The 20,922-nt window shown below is 36.5% G+C and overlaps 1 protein-coding gene across 15 annotated transcripts in view; it reads left to right on the forward strand.

The window, feature by feature from the left end:
• ZMYND11 (zinc finger MYND-type containing 11) overlaps positions 1-20,922 on the forward strand; it is an 86,292-nt gene that overhangs the window by 13,957 nt on the left and 51,413 nt on the right. For 14 of the 15 annotated variants that reach the window (XM_064479258.1, XM_031444861.2, XM_064479259.1 and 11 more), the window contains exon 2: positions 6,410-6,544. In XM_064479258.1, the coding sequence (XP_064335328.1) occupies positions 6,429-6,544 (116 nt within the window). In that variant the 5' untranslated portion in view covers positions 6,410-6,428. Of the gene's footprint in view, positions 1-6,409; positions 6,545-20,922 lie in introns of those variants that run through there. The other variant, XM_031444867.2, reaches the window with a different exon arrangement.

Here is a 20,922-nt window from a genome sequence, read left to right on the forward strand (position 1 = left end):
ATTAGCAATATATATTAATATAGGTCAGCTGACTTTTGACAGGCAATGCAATTAAGCAGGGATAGTCTTTTCATCAAATGCTGCTGGAACAACTGGACACGCACACACATGCGCGAATGAATCTAAATACAGACCTTAAGCCCTCAGCAGCATTAACTCAAAATGGGTCATAGACCTAAATGAAAAATGCAAACTGTAAAACTAGAAGAAAACAGGAGAAAACCTAGATGGCCTTGGGTATGGCAATGACTCTAGATGCAGTACCAAGACAACACCAATGAAAGACATAATTGATAAGCTGGACTTCATTAAAATTAAAAAAAACTTCTCTGTGAAAGACAGTGTCAAGAGAATGAGAAGAGAACCCATAGACTAGTAGAAATAAAGAACTCTTCAAACTCAACATTAAGAAAATCAACAAGCTGATTAAAAATGAGCAAAAGACTTGAACTGACACCTCACCAGAGATGATATACAGATGGAAAATAAGCATATCAAAAGATGTTCAACATCATATGTCATCAGAGAATTGGAAATTAAAACAACGTTGATTTACCACTACAAATCTATTACAATGGCTAAAATCCAAAACACTGCAGCACTGATTGCTGACGAGGATGTGGAGCCGTAGGGATACACATTTATTTCTGGTGAGAATGCAAAATGGTACAGCCACTTTGAAAGACAATTTAGCACTTTCTTACAAAACTAAATATACTCTTACTGTACTTCAGCAGTCCCACTTAGTGGTATTTACCCAAAAGAGCTGGAAAACTTGCACACAGAAACCTGCACAAGGGATGTTTATGGCAGCTTTATTCATAATTGTCAAAACATGGAAGTAACCAAGGTGTCCTTCAAGGTGAGTGGGTAGATAAACTGAGGGGTGTCTAGACAGTGGAACATTATTCAGCACTAAAAAGAAAAGTTGTCAAGCCCTGAAAAGGCATGGAGAAATGTTAAACACATTACTAAGTGAAAGAAGCCAATTTGAAAAGGTTACATCCTATATGATGCCAACTATACGACATTCTGGAAAACATTAAACAGTGGAGAGGTAAGATTAATGGTTGCTAGAAAATTGGGGGGTGCACAGGGAAGGATGAATAGAGGGAGCATAGAGGAGTTTTAGGATAGTGAAACTGTTCTGCATCTTACTTCAGTGGTGGATACTTGTCTTTATGCATATGTGAACACCCATAGTATGTACATCACCAGCAGTCAGCTGTGGACTTTGGGTGATAATGGTGTGTCAGTATATGTTCGTTGATTGTAAGAAGTGTGCCCTCTGGTTTGGGATGTTGATAATTGAGGAGGTTGTGGATGTGTGGAAAAATGGGATTCTTTCTGTTTTCGGCTGACTTTTGCTGTGAACCTAACACTGCTCTAAAAAATAAAGCTTATTAATATCAATACTTTAATAAAAGTTATTCCCAGATGTATTAAGAAGTCAGTATTTTTTAAAATTATTTTCAAAAATCCTGCAGGAAAATACTATTGACTGTTTTTCTGACCCAAGTGTGGAAGGACATCTAATCACAAAGGCGATCATGAGGGAGTACATAGCTAGATTTCAGTATAATTTTCATTTAATGTTCATTAAAAGACCGACAGAAGCTTTTATGAATAACTTTAACATATAAAGAAGGTAATATGTAAATAGGAAAATAGTATGAATAGACTATCAATAAAAAGTAATTTCAAATTGCTAATAGACTTTAGGGAAATGTTAACCTAAGTCACAAAGAAATGCACGTTATACAATGAGATTAATTTTTAAATTTTATGCAGTATTTTATTTAAATACTTCAAAATATCTATATATTTATGTTAGGTAACGTAATAATAAAACAAGAACTGGAACCCCTCCACCAGAAGTAAAAATCAGCACATCCTTGACTCTCGCGGTGGCTTTTCCTCGATGCAGTCTCTGCTGTGCCCTCAGCCGTGCTCACCCTCCTGGCACACTTGTCATTCCCTTGCAGTAGAAAGTTTTCCCACGTATGTATGTGTCACCAAGTAACGCATCGTTTACTTTTGCATGTTTTTAAGTCTCCCTGACTTGTTTTCTCTTTTATTCTCTCCCCTCCGTAGCGCTGGTGTGAGAGGAGTAACAGGTGCTCACGTGGGTGTAAAGACTGTGTTAATTTGGGCTTGTAGGGGTAGGGAGTGTCAGCACCATGTGAGGGCTTTTGCCAAGGTTGCTTGGACCAACTCACTCCCATCAGGGCAGCTAGAGTCAAAAAAACAAAATTTTAAGTGTTGAGAATGTGGAGACACTGGAACCTTTGTGCCCTATTGGTGGGAGTATAAAATGACGCAGCTGCTGTAGAAGACAGTATGGTGGCTCCTTAAAAAATTAGAAATAGAATTACCACATGATGCAGCAATTCTACTTCTGAGTCTATGCCGAAAATAGTTGAAAGCAAGATCTCAAAATGTTTGTATACACATGTTCATGGCAGCATTATTCACACAACCTGTCCATCCAGAGATGAATGGATTAGCAAAATGTGATGTACACATGCAGGCAATATTATTCAGCCCTAAAAGGGAGAAAATGCTGTAGTACACTACGACATGGGTGGGTCTCAGTGAAATAAGCCAGTCACAGATGGACACATACTGTGTGATTCCACTTCCTTGAGGTATTTAGAGTCGTTACAGTGGTAAAGACAGAAAATAGTGCCAGGGGCTGGTGGTAGGTAGTAGAGTGTTAGCGTTTAGTGGGTGTAGAATTTCAGTTTTGCAAGATGAAATGAGTTATGGGGATGGATGGTGGTGACGGTTGCACAGCAGTGTGACTATATTTTTGTACAATCTGCCACTGAATTGTACACTTAAAAATGGTTATGATGTAAATTTTATGTTATGTGTATTTTACCGCAAGAAAAGAAATTAGGAAAATTCTTCAGAAATTTTTGGTTTTGTGTATTTGTTTTGTAAACTATAGGACTATTGAGAATCACCACCCTAAGGCGCTATTCTTCCTGAAGGGAGTCTGTCATATTCCTCAGATGGAGCAAAAAAAAAAGATTGAGGACTATATTAAATACCTGTACAAGTTTTCTGATCTTTCTTTTTAGTATCTTAATCTTTGATAAAACCTAAATGAAGGCTTTCTCTGGAACTTGTTTGTATAACATAACTGGGAAAGTTGAATTTTATAATTCCATATCAAAAATTTATCATGTTCATAAGTATGCTGGGCACCTTGGAAGACAGGTGGAAAATAAACATGTCCTTTCTTACTTACTTGTAATTTTTTTTTGGAATTTTAAATTAATTTTACAAGGCAAAAAATTTGTAAGAGATGTATAAGGAAATTACAGTTAGAACACACATGAGAATTGAGTTTGATTCTGGGGGAAAGGGTTGAGCGGGAGCATTTGCATCGTGGAAAGCCCTCCACGGAACAAAGGGAGTTTTAGTAGTTAGTACAGAGGCAGAGAGAACTACTGAGAACTACTGAAGCAAAGTTAGAGTTACAGAGTTTTAGGACATATTTAGGAATTTTGAGTAGTTTCGTTAGGTGGTAGCGTATAATATACATTTAGGAGAAAATAGACAAGTTTGGTTTGGCCTAATCAATGAAGACCTTAAATGGTAAGCTGTCTGCGTAGAATCTAGGAAATTTGTTTTCTAAGATTTTCTTCTTATTGATAAACACCTAAATTGCTATTCTAGTCTTCTATCTGGCCATGTTATTCATCAAATTTACTAGATAATGTAAGGGTTTTGTCTGTTTACCTTATTGCTGTATTCCCAGAGCATAGAATAATGCCAGACACACAACAGGCATGCCTGCAATGAATGATGTTAGATTTCATAAGAACGGAGAATTTCAATGGTTGTACTTTAAAGAGATCTTGTCCTAATAGGTCAGGTTGTTTTGGTACTTTTATGACCTGCCTCAAGCTTCACTGTATTCAGCTGATTTGGGTTTGCATCTTTGCGGTGTTCCTGCGTTCCTATAACTATATGCATCTTCCTTATGCTGTACCTTCATTACAGGGCATGTCTACCTGTGTGACTTGGTGTAGGTAGATCTCAAAAACCTTTGGGTTTAACTTTACATATGTTTTCCTGAAGTGTAGCATTGCTTAATTCTTTAATCTTGATTTTAACCATTTCTAGGAATCAAGTGACATCATTTTCAGAGTTTCTGCTACTAGTCTGTACTATGTTCTCCTGGTTGTTGTGTAAATAGTTACATTTACTGTATATTTTAGTTTTATTTTTAAATGTTAGCTTTGTTCTATATTTTCTGTGGTTCTGAATAAATTATTCTTGATTTTACCTATACGTATTTTGAAAAGCATCTTTAAGTTGATTGTATGTCAGCTGTACCTGTTTGTATTCTTTAGTGTTTATTCCAGGGATTATAATCTGCATCCTCAATTTACTATACTTCACCTTGAATCAATATGATAAATAACACTTCACATAAAATGTAAGAATTTATAATGTTAGAATTACCTTCTACCCCTTCCCTCCTTTGTACTATTGTTGTCACCTGTATTTTATTGCTACACATTGTGAGTCTAATGATACCTTACTGATACTGTTTTCATTGTAGCTGTAAACAATTATCTTTTCCAAGAAGTTAAATTTTATTTTATATTTTCCTATATATTAACCATTTTGCGGTGTTACCTAAGCTAGAAGTAGTGTCTCTCTTGTCTGAATTCTCACAGCATATATTTTGGACCATTCATGTCATATATGACATTACAATTAGTAGTTCCATGTATATGTCAAATTTCCTCCGCCAGTTTTATGTTATTTTCTGTCAAGGATTAGAATTTGTACATTTTAAAATTCTTCGTTATGTTTATTACCACATTGCCTTACACAAAATAGGCAACTATTTGGGTTTTTTTTTTAAGTTTTTTTTAAATTATTTTTTTTAAAGAATGCCTGAAGTTTTGTTCTTTTATCTGAGTATTTGCATAATTTGACAAGTTGCATTATTACAGTTCACCATTAGATGACACTTGCTAACATTTTATTTTCCTACCAATAAGTTCCTTACTATAGTGCTTATCAGGTTTGGAAAGTAGACACTCCTACACAAGTGCACTTAAACTGAGAAGTTTCTGTACATTTTGAAGTGGTTGCTTTCTAGAAGAGGTACATTCATAAATTACAATTTTAAAGTCTTTTAATTTTATAGCTGAGTCTATCCTGGACCAACTAATTTTCCTTAAGTTTTCTTTAAAACTTGAATGCTGGCATTGTATTTTGATCCTGAATTGATTTTGTAATTCTGAAAAACACCTTCTTAATTCCAGGAGCCTAACTGATCATAGACTCACCAAAAGTGAGTCTCCAGTTAACCTTTGATAGCAGCTGCTGGTTTTATTTGGGTTTGTTGGAGGAAGGAGAACCGATTTAGCTATGAGAAGAAACAGAGGTGAAGAAAAAGAGATTCATAAGGCACTGCTGGCCAGTCGTGGAACACACTAGAGTGCTAAGAATGAGTTTTCCCCATGTATCTCTTCCCTTAGAAGGTAGGAGATGTCAGGTCAAGGAGATTGCAGCCATCCCCAAAGCTCTGATGTTTACCTCATGCCCGAGAGCATCAGCATCATAACCTGTGTGATTCAGGGGTCAGGTGCCTCAGTGGCCTGACAGGGCCCCCTGTGCCCATCGCAGGGGGGTCCAGGTGTGTGGCCTCTTTCTGCAGTACCACTGCTCATCAGACATCCAGGCTGCGGCCCCGTTTTTTCCTCAGTCTTGCCAGGACACAGCTGGTGGCCGTTTTCCTCAGTTTATTCAGAATATTGAAATTCGAATAAATTAGCAGTATTGTTTCCTAATAACATAATGAACAACCAACGCTTACTCCAAGCATGTGAACGTTTCTAATAATGTGGTCCACCCATGCCGTCTTCTGGTATACTGACCCCCAGCCTTTCACACCTCAGCCAGAAATGACTAGTCTGTGTTTTCTGTTTATGATTTATTTTTTTAAGGAATGTTTTCATTTATCAGTATGGTTGTATTACATTGAGATGTTTAAATTATGAATGTAATAAAGTACCTAATAATTGGGACATTTAAAATTGCATTTTGCACTGATCTGTCAAATTACACATAATGTAATATCAAAAAAATGAAATTTTATGTTTTAACATTTTTGATTTAGAATACATTGTAAAAGTGTATTCTTTGGCATATTGGTATAAGGTGGCCACTTTCTTGGGAAGACATTTTTAACTGGTCTTACAGTGTCATTCTCGTGAAGTGAAAATTTTTATGGAGTAATTGGTGAGACGGATGGTAGAAGGCACAATTGAGAGTTGGCTGTACTCCATACAGAGGTGCTGGGTAGCGTTACTCGCTTATGCTGATGACGGTTCCTTTTGTAATCTGTGCTTTCCCTTACATTTGTGTATTGCTGCAGCTAAAGGAGCACACAGGTCATGGCACGCTTAACAAAGAGACGGCAGGCGGATACAAAAGCTATCCAGCACCTTTGGGCAGCCATTGAGATTATACGGAATCAGAAGCAGATTGCCAACATTGACCGTATTACAAAGTAAGTAATTTATACAAAAAAAACCTGTAAAACTTTATAATAAGTCTTTGGGGAGAAAAGTTCCAAAGATAATTTATTATAATAACCAACATATACTACAGTCACTTTTTGGCCTTGCAGGAGTATGTTTTTAGGGGAACAAATATCGAAACACAAGCTACTCTGGTTTAGAAGTGTATAAATGAATATCAGATAAGTAAATATCAGTGTGTGCTGTTTCTAGTAGTACACTAATGGATTTTTGTTATCAGAATTTTTTCAACTCTTGCAAACAAGTCTCTGTCTTTTATTAAAAAGGCTTTTAATTAATCACTTGCTTTTATGGAAACGATCTAAAAGTCTCCTGTTCATTATTCACTTAAATATATGGTAGGTACCTACCATGTAGCATGGTAGGTCTAGTGAATGACATCTAAGTGGTTTGTAACACACTAACCAAGAATTTTTAACAATTTAATCCTATATGTTATTAGTTATATTAAATAAATCTTCATTTAAAAGAAGAAAGTTTTGTTTTCTAGTTTCCAATGCTACTTAGCTTGGTAGCCCAAGATGCAGAGGAAAAAAATAGCAGATTACTTTATGAATACTTTTTTAGTGTCATATGCTAATTATAAGGGAGTCTTCAGATAACCCTTGATTTTGTTTTGTTTCTCTGGTATTTCTAAAGGAATGAAGCTAAATTCATCTTTTAAAAACGTATGAATGATAGTTTTTGGTAATTTAGATCAAATTTCTTCATACTTATTCTATGCATTCTTTAGATGCTAACCTGTAAAAATGGAAAACAAATGACTTACCAGAGCTCATTTAATTAAGGGCTTATTTTTGTCCTTATTAATAAGTAACAAAGTTAAGTACCATATATTTTTTGTCCCTTAGCCATATTGTGGTGAAGAAGATTATAAAGGTCACTTAAGAGGGAAGGGACAGGAGAAAGAGGAGAGTTGTTGCTATATGTTGCTCTAGCTCCGTGTTTCCCCTTGGAAAATTTCAAAATTGCCTGTGTACAACTCCTAGCTCCTACAGGTGAACAGAAGGGGGAAAAAATAGGTAACAGCTATGTGGAAAATAAGAATGAAATAAACAGTACATAATAATTAAATGACTTTTAATATTGGTGATAATTGGTATGAAAACATTTTTTTAAAACCTCAAAGAATAAAAAGCCTTAAGTATTTTCCTATGGTTGGGATTTAAAAACAAACAAACAAACAAACAAACATAGTTTATGTGTATCACAAATTACTTACAGAAGAATGTGGAAATAAGACACTCTTTGTACTTAATTTTTTAAAATTTAAGTCATTTAAGCTTGGCTGAACTATTTCAACTTTTCAGGCTATTACTTCTTTTTTAATCTGTGACATCTTTCTCTAAAAGCTCTAGGGACATTCTCTGGGAAGCTATGGGAATCTCCCAGGTGAGATGTACATGGTGTGGCCAACAGAGTTGTCGACGTGGGTGTCAGTGGTCTTTGGATGATGATGACGGGTGTTTGTACATGTGTAACACGTTGGATTGTGAGAGACGCAGAGGCTGTTGACAGAATTGCACACCTCTTCTTGGTGTACACGATGAATTGTCCATAAGCATGCTCTCTTCTTTCCTCATCAGTGCAGCCTTAAGGGTGCCGAGGCTTATTTTCCTTCATGTCCTAAGGTCCATCCATATATCTTAAGATAGATATGAATAAATTCATTCACCTGCCAAATAGTCATCGTTTTGTCAGTCTTATCTAAAGATTAAAAAAATACTAAGAAAATCAGAGGGTGAGAGTTTGAGTGTTTCCCAGTGTTTTCTTCTGCCTCATCTCATCTGAGAATATGCCATATTCCTCTTTATCACTGGGGTGTATTCATAGCATCTTGTGCTTCTTTCATAACATTACTCACATGTGTGATTATTTCCCTGCCAGACCATCAGCCCCAGGAAGGAGCTGTCTAGATAATTGCCTAGTCCAGTGCCTTGGGTTCTCAGCAGTGTTAATTTCCTTGCTCGTAACCCTTGCCAAGGTAAGTTAGGAAGAAGCATTGGACCATGACAGGAAGTGAGATCTTTCGCTGTAAAACCTAATAATCTTATTCTGTATTCTAAGTAGGTAAATACTTTTCAAGCCTTACATTAATTTTAAATAAAGTTGTTCTGCTAAATTACAGCCAAGTCTGAACATAGAAGTATCTTTTAATCTTTCTGAATATCTTAAGTTACTGAAGGCTTTAGTAGAGTTATTGTAAAGAATGTATATACAGTCGTTAAGTTTCATTCTATATTTGACTGATGAGTGACTCCATTATAAAATTAAAAGCTGTACAGCTTCAGTCACTTAGTAAAAGTTTTGGGCTTTGGGGTCATGTCTGTTTATATTTAAAAGCCTGGTATACCCTAAACACTATAATTTACTTCTGTATGATGTTTTAATTCTGCTTGTTTTTGTTTGAAATGTCTTTGAAGTCACTTTTAGTCCATAGGTTTCTCATTCATCTTTTTGTTGTTGTTGTTTTCCTTTGCAATTTGTTTATTTAAGGAACTGGTTCGTTTACTCCAGTTTCTCATAGTCTGCCTTTGCTGATTGTATCCTTGTGATGTACTTTAAACTGCTGCTCATTCCTCTGCATCTCCTGGAAACTGATAGTTTATCCTAGAGTCTTGGGGGGAAGGGTGAGACTTCTTCATGGGTGTTCTGCCTCTTCTTATCCAGTGAAGTTGGTACTAAGGCTGGTGCACAGTGGCTCAATCCAATAATTCATTAAAAACTGCGGAATAGTGATAATGTAATTTTATCTTTTCTTTTTTAACTGGAATACTTCTGTAAGGACATAAACTTCCCATCATATACTGTTTGGTTACCACGTGGTATGGTTCGTATCAGAAAAGTGGAATTAACTGATTTTTTTTACTTAAGCTTTCAAAATAGCAACCTCTAATGGTAAGCAATTAGTTTTGTTGTTGTTGTTATTTGGAATTCATGCATTTAAATACATTTGGTATATTTCAGTCCATTTCTAACGTAATCCCTTCTGGTGCTCAAGTTTTCCTTTCTTCGACTAATTGGAGCTTCTTCACATTGGGTTCTAAAGTTCCTCTCTGCTTTCTGATACAACAGAATTTTTGCAGGCTCATCTAGGATACACTGTGCCCCAGTCCTGGCACCATTGATTTCTCTAAGGGACTCTGGTTTCTCTCAGTTAGAAATTGTGTTCCATTAGCACTTTCTGGCCCTCAGTGTGCTCAGTGCCACCAGGTCGGTCTCTGTTTTTTGACCCGTGTTTTTCAAAGGTCAGTTGTATATGTATCATTTATAAATTATTATCATCTTGTTTAGTTATTTATTGGGGCCTTCTTTTATGCTCTGTTGGTTTCTTTTCCTGTCTTCTATATTTGTAATTTCCAGTTTTAGCAGTTAGGAATAAAGCTGCTGTATATTTTTAGTTTTTAATGTTTTCTTTCTTTACAACTACTGTTTATGACATTTTCTGCCAGGTACTCACTTATGTGTGCCTTCGAGTTTAGACTTCACTTCTGAAGTGGTTTTTGTCCATTTATTTCTCATGTTTAGGTCATTTCTGAGCTTATCTAATTCTGACTTGTACTTTCCTGTATCTTATTTCACTGTCTTAATGTCTTTTCATGTGTTTGACACAGTAGTTCCAGGTTTCATCTCTTGTGGGCACATCTCTCAGGCATGCTTTCGTTCCTAAGGAAATTCTGCTCCTTCAGCCACAGCCCTTTCGTGTTGGTCATTCTCACGTGAAATCAATTTTTCTGAACTTACATCAAGGAAAGGTGGTTGAGAACAGTTTTTCTACATACGGCTTTAAAGCACCTTAAGTCATTTTTATGAAGTGCTGAAAATATGGCCTCGTATTTTCCGTGATTTCCTGCTTTTTCTATTGCTTTTTCCAGAACCACAATTTCTTCTGTACCTATTGTCCTTACACTGGAGATCTTTCTGATCTGACTTAGTAATGTTTGATACTTTTATTACAACAGTTTCTCTACACTGTGGGGCTCTGTATCAAAAGAAAGCTTTGGCTGATTAATTTTGAGTGTTTATAGGGCTCGTTATGCTCCAGCCCCTTAAAACTTTAACATGAATTTATGAATTACCATCCCTTACATGCAGATGGGAGTGTGTAAACTGTCTGGTTTTAACTGCTGCTCTCAAATTGACCCACTTTCTTTCCAGTGACTACCTGTTGGTTATTTTAGCCTCCTGTACTCAGTTCCATCAGGGAATCTGTTATGTCCCGCTGCTTTCTCCCTCACAGGTGTCAGTATCGGTTGGGATTGTAGCTTTTGGAGATTTGTCCTGCCCTGCTCAGACTTTGGGATTCATGGAGATTCTCATCATGTAATTTTTTTTTGTTTTATGTTGTCCAGAGGTGGGACTGTCTCTTTGTCTTTTTCTACCTCTTCCAGTAACTTTGTCTAGGAGGTTTGGGAGACATTAAAAATCATGTTACTGTTACCATCTTTCAGCTCACAGCAGTCTTGTCACTTTTCTTAAAAAGAAAAATGCTAAAGGCACTGTATGTTTTCTAAAGTCCTAAAGCAGAGCTAAAAGCAATAAAAATTCCATCTAGCAGAGGCAAATCCAAAGAACATTCTTCATGTTTGTATATAACATTAGAGACATCAAAATCTGCAGCTGTATCCTCTTCAGTGGATCATTAAAATGTTAAGACTTGTATTGAAATTTAAAAGGAAATTTCCTGAGTAGAAGCCTTAGAACCTCAAAGTTAACTGAACGGTTAGGGATTAGTAACAATTTCTGGAACAAAATCAGAAAACTTTTCTGTGTTGGAGATGTTTCTTCCATGTGACCTGATGCTACGTAACCTTCAGGGCTCATGGCAGTTTCCTCCTAGTAGTTGTCTCTTCACCTCTCTTGGAGAGAGTCCTCAGCCTTTATTTTAATTTCTTTTCATTTTACTTTTTTTTTTTTTTAACTGTTAGTGTTCTGTTCAAAAAGGAGTAGAAAGGTACTATAAGTTAGAGAATCATTGTTGAGATTTACGGAATATTTCAAGTATTTAAAAAATATAATTCAGGGAAACTTCTTTACAAATTCTATTATATGGGGATGGAAAGTATTTTTACAAGAAAGAGTCCATTTGAAATCAAAATATATATATATATATATATATATATATATTGGGTTGAAATTTTATTTTATTTTTTTAATTAATGGTTAGTGGCATGGGAGTTATAGCTCAGTGGTAGAGCAACTGCTTGGCCTTCACATGGTCCTGGGTTCAATCCCCAGTACCTCTGTTAAAGGAAAAAAGAAAATTAAAAAAAAAACAAACATAAATTAATGGTTAACCTGTGCCTCTGATTGAGAAGCTCGTGTTTATCGGTTTGATTTAATGATAACATAAAATCCCATACATGTCCTCCCTTGGAAGCTATATAAGCACAAAGAAATTTTGGCACTTCATTTTTAGAAACTGAATGTTGTTTTCTGATGTTTAATCATAAAATTGGAACAAATGAGTCATTTTATCATAAAAATAAAATGCATTAGTCAGTATAAATGAAGATATGCATAGGCAAGAGTAGCTTCTCTCTTAGTCTAAAGGTCTGTAAATGCTACATTATAAGTAGCATGCGAATTCATTAATTTTATGGAATTTGGATAGATGTCATGAAATTAAAGCTTTGAAATATTTCATTACTTAGCATTTATATAAAACAAATATTTGTAACGTATTTTTATGCTTAAAGTCATGACATTAGCCCTTGTTTAGTTTTTAAATGAAGGAGCAGAGATGGAGTCATATGACAACAGAATGAATAACAGAAATGCAATTTAAACTTTAAACCTCTACGATTCCCATTATGATTCATAACTCGTGTTGTTTTTCTAAATGTCACCTATATTTTAATATCCAGTAAAAATAAATTGCATATGTCATTTTTTTCCACTTTAATCCAAACAAATTATTCCAAACACCTTGTTTGGATAATTATAGCATTAGAGTTTCAGTATTCTAGGTAATAGTTCTAAGATAATTTAAAGACATGTTTTTGAAATAATTATGAACTTTATATTAGTCTCTGCCAGCATTGTTGGCTAGCATTATTGGTGTCACTGGGAGAGGTCAGTTGGCTCACATAGTAATATGTATAACATTGAATTTTATTATTTGTTACAGCCTCTTACGATCTTTATCAGTATTTCTGCTTCCTTTGCTGATTGTGACGTCTTGAGGGTAGGGCATACATCTTTCCTATCTTTGGATCTTAGTGTGAAGTGTAGTAGCTGGGACAGGGCACTGAGAAAAGGCTTCGTAATTGTAATATTCAGTTGCATTAACTGAAGAAGTAGTTTCAAGGAGGATTATAATAATTGAGAACATTGAGCCATTATTTTGTGACAAGCACAATACTTCATATGATTTCTCATGTAGTTTTCACGCTGGAGCTCCATGAGTCTGTTGTCATGATTCTTATCTCAGTGACGAGGATGAGGAAGCCTAGGCAGGTGACATGAAGTACACAAAGCCACACAGGTTATTGGTGGCAGAAGTGAGATTTGAATGTAGATCCATCTGGTATCATAGTCCAAACTGTTAGCCATTAAATGTTTTCTTTTGATATTTAACAAATGTATATTTGTATCCTTGCAAACTCTGAAGTTTTTAAGCCTCTGTCATCTACTTGGTGCTTCCTCATTATCTCATTTCACCCTGACAGCTACTCAGACGTTCAGATTAGCCCACTTGATGGGTGAAGGGCATCTGAGTAAATTGTTTGTCACAGGTTAGGTGTTAGAATTAGGGAGAACTGAGTTCTTCAGAATATAATCTGCGTTTTAAAATGAATTATTGATGATGCTGTTTAGGTTTTGAAGTTTATTACCTTTTTGTTCAGTGCAGTTTTAAAATAAAATACTTGTTGTATACCTGTCCATCTATAAAGCACCTCGTGGCAGATCATTATTACCTTTATTTTTTATTGTGGTAAAACACATAATACAAAATTTACCATCTTAGCCGTTTTTAAGTGTACATACGGTTCAGTGGTTTGGGATACACTGATGGTGCTGTGGTACTGTCACCACCATCCATCTTGCCAGCTCTTCTCATGCTGTGAACTGAAACTCATCACTTATTAAGTAGTAACTCCTCCTTCCCCCTAGACCCAGGAAACCACTATTCTACTTTCTGTCCCTATGACTGTGACTACTCTAAGTACCTCACGTAAGTGGGATCACACAGTATTAGTCTTCTTGTGAGTGGCTTATTTCACTTAGCGTAATGGCCTCAAGGGTCATCCATGTTGTAGCATATTGCAGAATTTTCTTCCTTTTTAAGAATGAGTAATATTCCATTGTGTGTATAGGCCACATTTTGCTTAACCATTCACCCATCGATGGACACTTGGGTTGTTTCCACATTTTAGCTATTGTGATCAATGCTGCTATAAACTTGGGCTATGAATATCTCTTTGAGACTCTGCTTTCAGTTCTTTTGGGTATATACACAGAAGTGGGATTGCTGGATCATATGATAATTCTATTTTTATTTTTGGAAATCCATAATGTTTTCCACAGCAGTTGTACCGTTTTACTTTCCATAGTGCACAAGAGTTCCAAATTTTATGCATCCTCATCAACACTTGTAATTTTCTGTTATCTTGATAGTAGCCATCCTGGTGGGTGTGAATTGTATCTCATTGTGTTTTGATTTAACGTTTCTCTAATGATTAGTGATGTTGAGCATTTTTTCATGTGTTTATTGACCATTTAAATATCTTCTTTGGAGAAATGTCTGTTCAAGTCCTCAGCTCATTTTTGAATTTGGTTGGTTGCTGTTGAGTTTTAGGAGTTGTCTGTGTATTTTGGACACTTATCCCTTACTAGATGTATGCTTTTTGAACATTTTCTCCCATTTGTGGGTTGCCTTTGTACTCTGGATAGTGTTTCTTGATGTAAAAAATTTTTAAATTTTCATGAGTCCAATTTGACTCTATTTTGTTTTCTGTGCCTTTGATGCCATATCTAAGAAATCATTGCCAAAACCAGTGTCGTAAAGCTTTTTGGGCTGTATTTTCTTCAGAGAGTTTTATTGGTTTTGGTTTTACATTTAGGTCTTTGATCCGTTTTGAGTTAATTTTTGTGTATGTTGTTAGGCGAAAGTCCTCCTTTATTCTTTTGCATATGGGTACCCAGTTTTTATGGCACCATTTTGAAAAGACTATTCCCCACTGAGTAGTCTTGGTACTCTTATCAAAAATCATTTGGTGGTATATGCAAGGGTTTATTTCTGGGCTGTCTGTTATTCCATTGGTCTGTATGTCTGTCTTTATGCCAGTACCATACTGTTTTGATTATGGCAGCTTTGTAGTAGGTTCTGAAATCAGGAAGCATGAGTCCTCTAGTTTTTTCTTGTTCTTTCAAGATTGTTTTGGCTGTTTGGGGTCTGTTGAAATTCCATATGAACTTTATGGTGACTCTCTTTGGTTAATACTTTTATGATTCTCTATGGTTAATAAGACTATTTGGGTAATACTGACATTTTAGTAATATTAGTACTTCTAATCCATGAACATGGGAGGTGTTTCCATTCACAGTTGACCCTTGAACAACACAGGTTTGAGCTGTGCAGATCCACTTACATGCAAATTTTTTTCAACAAATATGTACTACAGTACTACATGGTCTGCAGTTGTTTGAATCCATGGATTTGGAACCTCAGATATGGAGGGCTGACTGTAAGGTTACATGTGGATTTTCAACTGTATGGGAGTAGGCGCCCCTAACCCCCACCATGTTCAAGGGTCAGCTGTATTTGTGTCTTTAACTTAAGCAGTGTTTTGTAGTTTTCATTGTATGAGTCTTTCACCTCATTGGTTAATTTAATTCCTAAGTTGCAGGAATGCTGTTGTAAATGGAGTTATTGTCATGATTTCCTTTTCAGATAATATCTGCAGTGATCTTTCTGCTTTTTCCTTTCCAACTTAAATGCCTTTTGTATCTTTTCTTGTCCAGTTGATCTCGCTAGAACTCCCAGTACTGTGTTGCAGTGGTGAAAGCAGACATCCTTGCCTTATTCCTGATCTTAGAGGAAAAGCTTTCAGTATTTCTCCCTTTCACCATTAAATGATGATTTCTGGGGGTTTCTCATATATGGCTTTTGTTATGGTGAGGTAGTTTCCTTCTATTCCCCATTTGTTGAGTTTTTTTTTTTTTTTATCATGAAAGGATGTTGTATGTTGTCAAATGCTTTATCTGCATCTACTGAGGTAATCATAGGATTTTTAATCTTTCATTCTGTTAATGTGTATCATGTTTATTGATTTACATAGTTTGAAGCATTCTTGTGTCAATAAAGCACCTGCTAGTGGAGCATTATTGTTAACCATTTTTAAAAAAATTTCTACAAGTACCATGACCATATTGTAGGATACTTGCAAAATAAAAGACAGAAAGATAATCACCAGTCGTTTCTTTACCTAAATTCCAGCAAGGGACCCATTTTGATTGATTTCTTTCCGGTCATTTTTCATATGCTTGTTATCTTCTCAACATTATTTAGCCTTTTTCCATGTTGTTATCAGGTCATCATAAGTTATCATTGGTAATAGTTGTGTAGTATTCCATCTGGGGAGCCTGTTCTGTAGGGAGGAGGGATGAGTAGTAACATAAACATTTACTGTAAGGTTACATCATGTTACCGTACTCACCTTCAAAACAACCACATGGGTGGACGCTGTTAATTTTACTATAGATACATAGACTGGGATGCAGAGAAGTTAAGTCCCTTGTGCAGGGTTGGGCAGCTAATAAGTTGTAGAGCTGGCATTTGAACTGAGATCTGGTGACTTAAGAGACCATGCTTTTTCCTCTTTACTTTTGTGTTGCCTCCATATGCCATTTATTTAATTCTTATGACAACTCTTAAGTGTTTTAATTATACAGATAGTCAGTAATGTAAGTAACGAAGGTGGAAGCTTAGAGGATAAACAGTGGCTGGTAGAGGAACCATTTGTGTAGATTGGGCTAATAAGTTCTGGGCACTGGGCTAATAGCTTTACATTCATTACCTCATTCAGCTTTTATTACAACCCTGTGATTACATATTATCATCATGCTGCCCTTGCTTAGGTAACTTGGGTGTTTTCAGTTTTTTTTTCACCAGTCTCCAGGCGTTATATCCTCTCCTTGTGCTTTGAAGTATTTCCTTACGATGGATGCTCAGATTGTCTCCACTTTCCCTCCACATTACAAATAACCATGCATTGCTCCAGCTCTCCACTATGAAAAGCAGATACCAGTTTGCTTTTTGACCTATACGAGGAACTTGTTGGTGTGTGTATCTAGGAACAGAATTCCTCCTTGACTGTAGGATATACATCTACTTAACTTGACCAAGATCTGCTTATCCTCTGCTCGCTTTCCGGTTGGGGTTGTCTTTTCCTGTTGATTTGCAGAAGCTCTTGTTGTTAATTCTCGGGTACACTTCCTGCTTTGTAAACATCGTTTCTAATTCTCTCATCTGTTTATTAAATTTTCCCGTAGTGTTCTTTGTTGAACAGAAACTTTAAATTTTTTTTCTAATTTTTGTTTATCTTTTGTAGGGGGAGGTAATTAGGTCTATTTATTTATGTATTTTTAGAGGAGGTACCAGGGATTGAACCCAGGACCTTATGCATGCTAAGCATGTGCTCTACCACTTGAGCTATACCCTCCCCCAGAAACTTTAAATTTTGATGTGCTCAAATTCAGTATTTTTTGCTTAATGTTGTGTGCTTTTGAAATCTTATTTAAGGATTCCTTCTTCTTTATTAACCCACAATAATATTCTCCTACATTTTCTTTTATTAACTTTATAGTTCTACCTTTCACAGTTAGGTCTTTATCTGTAGTTCTCTCTTTATGTGGTGGTAGAAAAGGATCCATTTAAAAAAACTTTCCCCTCTATAGTGAGTGAGTCTTCATTCTTTAGAATTTATGCTCTTGTGGGAGCGGTTTTAGGGGCCCTTACAGCACCCCATGTAGCTTACTTTTACATACTTAGCAGTACCATTTTTGTTTGCCCTCGGCCCCTGCAGCCTCTTCCCACCAATATGTAAGCTTCAGAGGTAGGGATCTTTTTCTGCTTCGTGTATTGGAATGTGCCAAGCCCCCAAAAATTGACTCGTGCATAACAGGCACTCAGCCGTCTCAGCTGCACTTGTGAGTGTGAGTGTACGTCACTCTTCCGTGCGGCCAGCTGTCCGTGCCGCAGAAAGCTTGAAATCTCTACTAGAACCAGGCTGTTTCTATGGTACAGAAGATGTCCTATTAAGTAGGCATGTTTTCTTGAGGAAGTCACTTTCCTTTCCTCATCTGCAAATTAATGCCTCTGTGTAACCAACCACCATCTCAGTCAAGACACAGAAGGTTGTCGTCACCCCCAGAAGTTCCCTTGTGCTTCTTTATTGTTAGTACTCTTGCTTCCCAGCCCCAGGCAGTCCCTGACTGACTTTCTGTCGCAGTGATTGGTTGATCTATGCTTGTTCCAGAATTCTACGTAAATAGAATCATACAGTATATTCTTTTTCATGATCACCTTTTCTTGATCAGCATGTTTTGAGATGCATTTGCTACATATATTGGTAGTTTATTCATTTTTGGTTGCTAAGTCATCGTCCATTATATGGATATATGGCAGTGTTTAGAAGCATTCACTTGCTGCGGGCATTTGGGATGATGACAGAGCTCTGGTGTGCTTTGGGCACTGGTGTAGATGATGTGTGTTCGGGTCCATCCCTAAGAGTAGGATACCTGTAACTGGGGCAATAAAAAAGGATGGAAGGTAGATGGATTTATTTTGTTTGTTTGTGTTTTTGCAGTTGAGTTTTTTTTTAATTGAAGTATAGTCAGTTTACAATGTTGTGTCAATTTCTGGTGTACAGCATAATAGTTCAGCCATACATTTACATACATATATTCACTTTCATACTTTTTCATTATAGGTTACTACAAGATATTGAATGTAGTTCCTTGTGCTATACAGTATAAACTTGTTGTTTATCTATTTTATATATAGTAGTTAGTATCTACAAATCTCAAACTCTCAATTTATCCCTTCCCACCCCCCTCTCCCCCACTGGTAACCATAGTTTGTTTTCTATGTCTGTGAGTCTGATTCTGCTTTGTAAATAAGTTTGTCTTTTTTTTTTTTTTAGATTCCACATGTAAATGATATCATGTGGTATTTTTCTTTCTCTTTCTGGCTTAACTTGCTTAGAATGACAACCTCCAGGTCCATCCATGTTGCTGCAAATGGCATTATTTTATTCTTTTTTATGGCTTAGTAGTATTCCAATATCGAACTGTCTATCTGTCTATCTATCTATCTCTCTCACTTCTTTATCCAGGCATCTGTCAGTGGGCATTTAGGGTGCTTCTATGTCTTGGCTATTGTATATGGTGCTGCTGTGAACATTGAGATGCATGTTATCTTTTTGAATTAAGGTTCCCCTAGGATTAGGATTGCTGGATCATATTGTAAGTCTGATTTTAGTTTATGAGGAATCTCCATACTGTTTTCCATAATAACTGCACCAAACTGCCTTCCCACCAACAGTGTGGGAGGGTTCCCTTTTCTCCACACTCTCTCCAGCATTTATCTTTAGGTGGATGGTTTTTAATTTGTGTGTGTATATTGTATTCATTTGTGTATCAAATAAATGTATACAGTGCATTTTATAAAACTTCATTTTGTTCCAAAAATATTTTGGAGACGATTAGAGAAAGAGTTAAGTAGAGTAGGTAGAATAAGGTAGTATATATCCAAAGGAGATGAGAAGGATGAGGAAAAGAGAATGAAATTTAGGACACAAAATAGAGCTAGGAATAAAGCTGTTTTCCGTGAAACCCCACAACTTGTTAAGGGTGGATTACAAATCTTGGCTTGCAGTTTTCTGGTAGCTTCTCCTAAGGTGCAGCATTTTAATCACGTCCACTAGGAAACTGTGTGCTGAGGTGAACCATAGCTACTTCCAGTAATACTAAAAGCAGAAAGACATTTATTCCTAGGGTTTTCATCGAGGTAACCATTTTATATTTTTTGCAAAGCTCATGTCAGATGGCAGAGTCTAGTCCTGGGTCTGAGTAGTTAGGCTGAGGTCTCAGAGGCAGTTTTAATTAAAAAGTTGTTGTTATGTAAGACTTTGCCAAAATGGTACTCTGCTGTTGCCTGTGCTCTTTCTTCCAGCTACCAAGGAAATTAAAACATAAAACTTGGAATATACTTTAATTTCAGATATGAAATAACAGCAGTCTTAAACCTGTGGTGGTTTTTGCATCATTACACAGATAATGTATTTTCATTAGTTGTGTCATGGGTATAAACTGATCAGCAACGTTTTTAAAAGTTGGTAAAATTGTGAATTAGGTCTGATTTAATAATGTAAAAAGAAGGAGCAAGCTGTTAAATGTATTATTTATCATTACTGAAATGGGGACTTACTGAATTAAAAATTACTCTCTTTTTGTAAAATGGAACCAATTTAACAATGAAATAAGTAGTATATGTGTCACAGGATAAATTATTTTTCCCCAAAGTGAAAATTTTGCCTACTATGGAAGTGATGTCTTAGTTTCTACCAAACTTTGAAATAACTGAAGGTTCTGCTTCAGTGATTTTAATTAGAGTCACTGCCCCAGTAGCAGAGCCCTAGGTCTGAGGTGACAGTTCACAGTGTGCCGTTTGGGGCAGTCAGGACAGAGCAGCTTTTCAAAGAAAAAGTATTTTTAATGTCTTTACTGTTAGTGAAAAAACAACAGAAAGATTCTTGCTGCTGTTGCTGCTGCTTTTGGTTGTTGGTAATTAATCCCTGAACATCTTCAGGGTGTGTCTGTATTCAGGCCACTGTGAATGGTTTTTAACTAGCTCAGAAATGAGGGAAATTAAGACTTGGCAGTTAGGATTAAACAGGAATTATGAAAATGGTGTTGAGAACTACTAGCACACTTCACCTCTCTTTGATGGCTTTTTCCCTAGTTAGTCACCATGGAGGTCTGTGATGAATAAATAGCTCTGTGCCTAGTATTTAGTAAGAGGGCAGAACTATGTAAGAAGGATTATTACATTCTGGCCTACGACCTGCAAAACAAGTAGGTACTTGCCTGTTGCGTGTTCTTGCTACTCCTATGTGCCTGGTTTTGCTGTGTGCCGGGTGTTGCGGTGGCGTGTCGCGGAGGGGAGAGAGGAGGAGGCAGACACCCAGGTTCTCGGGTGATTCTGTCTTCCTTGAGACACTCGTGCTAGCTTCCGATAGGTGCAGCCATGAGTTCAGATCGCCTCGGCCTGACTGGGAATGGCCGTGAGCTAGCGCCTGGTGCTGAGCATCGACGCTCGGGCACAGCTGAGTCTGGGTTT

Source organism: Camelus dromedarius, chromosome 26 (assembly GCF_036321535.1).
Source record: "Camelus dromedarius isolate mCamDro1 chromosome 26, mCamDro1.pat, whole genome shotgun sequence".
NCBI lineage: Eukaryota > Metazoa > Chordata > Mammalia > Artiodactyla > Camelidae > Camelus > Camelus dromedarius.